Source organism: Carettochelys insculpta, chromosome 30 (genome assembly GCF_033958435.1).
Source record: "Carettochelys insculpta isolate YL-2023 chromosome 30, ASM3395843v1, whole genome shotgun sequence".
In the NCBI taxonomy this organism is placed as follows: domain Eukaryota; kingdom Metazoa; phylum Chordata; order Testudines; family Carettochelyidae; genus Carettochelys; species Carettochelys insculpta.
In genome coordinates this window covers 1895378-1901377 of record NC_134166.1, presented here as the reverse complement: position 1 = coordinate 1901377, position 6000 = coordinate 1895378, and the positions used below count along the sequence as shown (strand labels likewise).

The window sequence follows — 6000 nt, the reverse complement described above, 5'->3', positions numbered from 1 at the left end:
CCCCCCCACACATACACCCATGGCTGCCCCCCCCCCAGGAAACACCAGGCTCCCCACACACACACACCCTAGCTGCCCCCCCCCAGGAAGCACCAGGCACCCCACACACACACACCCTGGCTGCCCCCCCCCAGGAAGCACCAGGCACCCCCCCCATGACTGCCCCCCAGGAAGCAGCAGGTGCTACACGCCACCCCCCCACCCATGGCTGCCCCACAGGAAGCACCAGGCGCCAGATGCCCCCCCATGGCTGCCCCCCGGGATTGGCCTCCCCAGATACTGGGTCCCAGCCACCATCTTAGAACACGGCCCCCAGAGCCCGAACCTGATTGGGCCCGGCCTGGAGCTCGGATCCCAGCATTTGGTGTGAGGTCAGCCCCCCGGCATTCCTGCCCCACTGCAGCCCCCCACTCCTCTGCCCCACCGCGGCCCCCTGCTCCCCTGCCCCACCACGGATGCCCGCTTCCTTGCCCCACCATGGCCCCCTGCTCCCCTGCAGCCCCCCCCGCCCCATCCCCTGCCCCACTCAGGCCCCCAGCTCTTCTGGCCCAGCTCAGACCCCTGCTTTCCCCTCCCCCACTTGAGCCCCCAGATCCCCCTCTCCCACCTCAGGTCCCTGGGTGCCCCTCTTGGTTCGAGCCCTTGGCTCCCCTTCCCCCCGGGCCCCACTTTGCACTTGGGCCCCTCCCCAGTGCCCCACACAGACACAGAACAGAACAGGCTTCGGCCAGGTTCCCCACTGGTGTCTTTATTGATTTATACAAAACTCTTGCAAGCGAGACAAGTGGCTGCCAAGCCGCGTCCCAGCCCAGCGCGCGGCCTGTGGCCAGGCTGGGGGCGGAGCTGTGCCCCAGTCCCAGTGCCCTGGGGGGGCAATACGTCGTGCCAGTAACACGGTGCTCCGGGGCCTGGGGCCAACCAGCCCCCTCTGGGTGGGTGCCCACTTCCAGGGGATGGACCAAGATAGGACCAGGGAAGGGGCTGGGCCAAGGCAGAATCAGGAACAGGCTGGCTCACCACAGGGCCCCTGCTCCAACCACTAGCCTGCACTGCCCCAGCAGGACTAGTGCCCAGGGTCCCTGACTGCAACATCCTCGGCTCTACCCACTAGATTCCACTCCCCTTCTAGTGCCAGGGCGAGCCTCCCCAGCAGTCCTGGCCCCTGCCTCCCTCCCAGGGAACAGTCCAAGCTTCCCTGGGCAGGATGTGGGGTCGGAGCGTGTCAGGGCTGCCTGGAGAGCAGGGCCCTTGGGGTGCATGGCCCCCCCCAGCCCCCATGCACTGGGCACCATTAAGCTTCGGAGTGTGGGGCTGTCAGGGCCAGCGGACGCCTGGGGGGGCTGCGTGCTGTTGCACTGTGGGGGGAGGGGTGGGCCCCCACTCACCCACCCCAATCTGCCGTGTGGCCCTGGGGTCTCGCCGTCAATCTGAGGAGCTGGGGGGAGCCACACAGAGCCAGTAACTGAGCCCCACACCCCATAGACAAACCAAAGACCCCAGACTCACAATGGCCTCATGTCACGCCACACACTGCCCTCCACCCAGCCCTGCCGCCTGCCTAGAGCCCTGGTCCCATGCCTCAGCCCAGCTCCCAGCCCCCTCCCCTCCTTCCAGCCCCCTCACCCCGCAGACCCCAGGCCCCCCTCCTGGTGCCTAGCTCCACCCCCCAAAGCAGTGACACCGAGCACTCCAGGGAGAGATCCTAGAACCAGGGAGAGGGGTCGGGGGACAAGGGCTGGGTGGAGGGAACCCCCGAAGCAAAGGTTCCAGAGTCGAGTAGCTAAAACTCCTGCACCTTACAGTTCCAGAACTGGACAACCCCAAGAGTAAAGGTTCTAGAGCAAGAGAGACGGAAAATGGCACCTGTTGCTGTTCTAGAACTGGGGGAAACCCACAACAGTGAAAAGTTTCTAGAGTGAGGGAACTAGAAGATGGCACGTGCTTATGTTCTAGAACTGGGGGGAACCCCAAGGCCAAAAGGTTCTAGAACAAGAGAGCTAGAAAAATGGCACATTGCGGTTCCAGACCTGGCAAGATTGAAATTGAGGGCGTTAAGTTCCTACACTACTGGGACGGATGGCCACGGTTCCAGAGTGAGAGGGCCAATCAACCCCTAGCACCTGTGGGTTGTCTGAGAAAGGAGCCAGAAAGCTGCTGTTGGACTATGGAGAGGGTCAGGCCACTGGGATGGGGCAGCAACGGCTGGGGCGGAGACCCCATCACTGACCCTGTGGAACTCGAGTGGGGGCGTTTCTCCAAAAGAGCCATTCTAGGCGCTATTGCAGGGCAGGGCAGGGCAGGCGGCCCAGAAGGAAACGGTTCTAGCACAGCTGAGTGGGGGGGTTGGAGGTTTCTAGAGCAGGCAAGATGGGCCCCCAAATGGTGAGGTTCTAGACCAGGAGGCAGGTGGAGAGAGAGCCCAGAATGAAGCGGTTCCCAAGCTGTGGGACGAGGCAGAGGTGCCCCGGAAGGATTAACACTGTGTTTTGGCCGACAGTCTCTCGCTCGCTCCCCGTAGAGATGGTCCGAGGCCTGGTGGTCCGTGGCTCCCCTGCAGCCTGTTACTTCACCCGGCAGCCCTTGGCCGCCTCACCCATGATGGCCCAGTACTCGCCAAACTCCACCTTGGCCTCGTCCGGGTCCCCAAGGCTCTCGATCTTCTCATCCAGCGAGCAGACGTGCTGTGGGGAGAGGGGGCGCTGTCAGAGGGGAGCAGGGCACTGTGCTCCCCAAGGGAAAGGGGGTGCAGCGAGGGATCCTGCTGCTGGGCGGGGCTGTGGAAGAGGTGAGGCCCAGGCTGGCACAGGCTGATGGGACTGGGGCGCAGTGGGTGGGGTCTGTTGGGTTGGGATCTCGGGGGTCCATGGAGGCAGGTTCAGTGAGAGCACCCTGGATGAATGGGGGCCACCCCCCACACTGCTGCGTCACCCCCAGCCAACGTGCTCCGTCAGGGCTGGTCTCTGGGCCACCAAGCTCCCGGCCCGCCCGGGGGGAGGGTTCCTCTTACCTTGGACAGGTTGGGCAGCTGCTGCACCACCAGCTCCCGGAGCTCGTTGGGGGTCAGGCACTCCTTCCGGCCCTTCACCCCGTAGCGGTGGAAGTTGTTGATCACAATCTCGATGGCCCTCTCCACGTCAGTGAGCGCCTGGCTTTCCTAGAGCCCGCGGGTGGGAGGGGAGAGCGTTAGCTGGGGAGGGGGCCAGGAGGCCCTGGCGGGACGCAAGGAGGAGCCCGAGGCCACGGGAGAACGTCCCATCCCGGCTGCCTCCCACCTGTCGCTCGCTGCAGCCATTCCCAGGAGCTGCCCCGGGAGAGCTCAGCACTCCAGCAGCTGCTCCCCCGACTCGCCCCACCAGGATCCCTCCACCCACCACACCACGACCAGCGGCTGGCAGCCCTCCTCCCCGGCTCCCCCAAACCACGCCCCTCCCAGGCCGCAGAGCGCATGGCCGCCCACTGAGAAGGGAGCTCCAAGCCTGGCCTGCTACCTCTGCCCTCCGCCTCCAGCAGGGCCTCGTGCTAGACCCTACACCCAGCCGCCAACGTCCTTCCTGACCACCTGCTGCTGCCCAGCTTGGGCCCTGAAGCCTGGAGATTACCAGCACTGGCCAGGCCCTCCTGGCTCCCGTCTGCACACACACAACTCCACCGGCCCCCTGCCCCGAGGAGCGCGCAGGCGACTGCCCAGCTGGGGCTGAGTCATTCGGGCTCACTAGGCGAGTAGCTGGCCAGCAGCTCCATAGATGTGTTGGTGCCTGTGGGGGGCGGGTTCCAGCTTCAACCAGGAGGAGGCACCTTGCGCATCCCAGACGGAGCAGGGCCCCAGCGCTGCCTCTCCTGGCCAGGGAACCTCCAGTCCAGGAGGGGACCGGGCAAGAGGGCCACGGTCACATCCCTCCAAAGCTTTAGCCAGAAATTCTGCCACTCCTGTGAATTCCCCACAGCTGCCTGCCAGGGAGGGGCGCAGCAGTGCGCTCCGGCCCGGGGGTCACACCCAGCTAAGCCAGTATCTGCCGACTACAGGGCCAGCCACCGAAACAGCCCCACAGCGCGGCATGGGAGAGACCTGACCCATGCCAGCCGGCGCGCTGAGCTGGGGGGCTAGCCCCTCTGCTGGTGTAAATCTGCGCCATTCCTGGCCTCCACACCCACGCGAGGACCCTGGGACAAGCCTCCCCCGGAAGGCAGAGCAAAGCAGGAGGCGCACAGTGGCGTCCTTCGGTCCCCAGGTTGGTTTAACAGTCGCTGAAGCAGCTTTTAACCCAGCCCAGAACCGCAGGGCCGTTCGCGTGGCTGTTGCTGAGAAGCGCCTCCTGGTTTGCTGTGCTGGCCGCTGGCCACAGCAGCCAGGAGCCCTGCTCAGCCCCGCACAGCACCGGGGCCCATAGAGCCAGGCAGCGGGGGGCTCAGGCCACTTGGAGCCAGACCCTCTGGGCAGCTGATCCAAAGCCCAGTGGAGTCCAGGAGGAGGGTCTCTCTGTTGGTTTCAGTGGACTTTGGATCAGGCCCAGAGAGTCCCTTGCTGCATCCCAATGTCCCGGACGTCCCATCTCCTGGAGCAGGGCAGGACCACTCCCAAAGCACGGCTGGTCCTGGGTGCAGAGGAGCTGCGGGTCCCTTTGGATACGTCCTCGAGCCAAGCACAGCCGGAGGGCTCCCCAACTTCTCCCCACGGAGGGAAGGGGCCGTGGGGCACCACAGCTCCTGCATTGACCTTGCATTTCTTGCGACAGCTGCACTGGCCCATGCTGCGTCTCTGTGGGGCGCCGGCTCCTTCTCCTGCAGGGCTTTCCGGGGGATGCTACTGGGAGCAGTGTGGGGATGGGCTGCTCCTGGGATCCAAGCTGAGTCGGGCGTGGGGGGTCCTGCCGGCAGCCGTCTCACATCAGGTGCTGGGGGAGAGAGAAGGGCAAAGCCCGGTGAGGTCGCAGCTCTCTGCAAAGCTGGAGTTCAGGTTTCCAGGCGGGGGGACGTGCGCAGAGAGGCAGGCAACCGGGGAGCTGCTGCAACATGTCCTGGCCGCTCCCCTAATGACGCACTGGGCCAAGCAAGAGGGGCGCCTGGGGGGACAGGTTGGGGGCAGGGGGCCCGCAAGCCAGTGCGATCCCCCAGCCAGACTTGGCCAGGGGCTGGGAAGGGACGCGGCCGCTTACCTGCTCCAAAGGCTCTTCTGGGACGGGGTGGGCTGGTCCCCGCCAGGGTTTTATACCGCCCAGAGGTGTGAGTGGGCGACAGCTCACCAGGTTACCTGCAAGCTACAGCTGTGGTGCAAGGTGTCTCATTTCAGAGCCTGGCGGGAGGCCAGCGTGGGACTGGGCCCCTCCCACTCCCGGCCAGCTTCACCGATCCCAGCCTTCATCATCACCCAGCACTGCCAGTGCCAGGCACCTGGCAAGTGCCATCTCAGGGGGGCTGCCACGGCAGGTCCTCCCACACTCAAAAGGGACCCCCAGTGGAGCCTGCGAGCTGGGGCCTGGCCAGCTTCATGGCATGCACCCCAGCAGCACATGGGATACATTGCAGAACGCGCACCCCTGGCGTGCAGCCAGAGCACCGGGGCTGGGATTTCGTCAGCGTTCCCGAGCTTAGTGGATGGGGCCGTGGCAGGATGGTGTGGGAACAGCCAGGAGGCCTGAGTGATGCCATGTGGGCCTACGCCATCCTGCTGTCCCAGCCCGGGGCTAGGAGGTGCTGTGCCTTGAGGGGACCGTAAACCTCTGGTCAGAGCCACTGATGTTCACTGCATGCCACTGTCCACCAGAGCCAGCATCTTAGCCCCTGGGCATGGCTAAATGCCACTGCGGGGGACTACGGCCAAGCTGATCCCAGGGCCAAGGACTCTCCCTGCCCCGTCCTAAGCTGCCGTGGCATGGCACATTCTCAGCGGCCGGTAACCAGCTGCTGCCTCCACCCCAGAGCTGGCTGCATCTCAGCAGCCAGGGAGGAATCCCTGGATGAACAGCTGGCAGGGCCTCGGCTGCAATGGCCCCATCCCTCTCC

General features: G+C 65.3%; 1 protein-coding gene across 1 annotated transcript; it reads right to left on the bottom strand.

Annotated features, from left to right (window-relative positions):
- Positions 1 to 1652: 1652 nt before the first annotated feature.
- S100A14 (S100 calcium binding protein A14) lies at positions 1653 to 5058 on the bottom strand. The gene is made up of 3 exons (XM_074981075.1): positions 4715 to 5058; positions 3008 to 3154; positions 1653 to 2681 (listed from the first exon to the last, which is right to left on the bottom strand). Exons 1-3 carry the CDS (start codon positions 4745 to 4747, stop codon positions 2562 to 2564), a joined length of 300 nt encoding a protein of 99 aa, XP_074837176.1. The 5' UTR covers positions 4748 to 5058; the 3' UTR covers positions 1653 to 2561.
- Between the last annotated feature and the right edge of the window lie 942 nt (positions 5059 to 6000).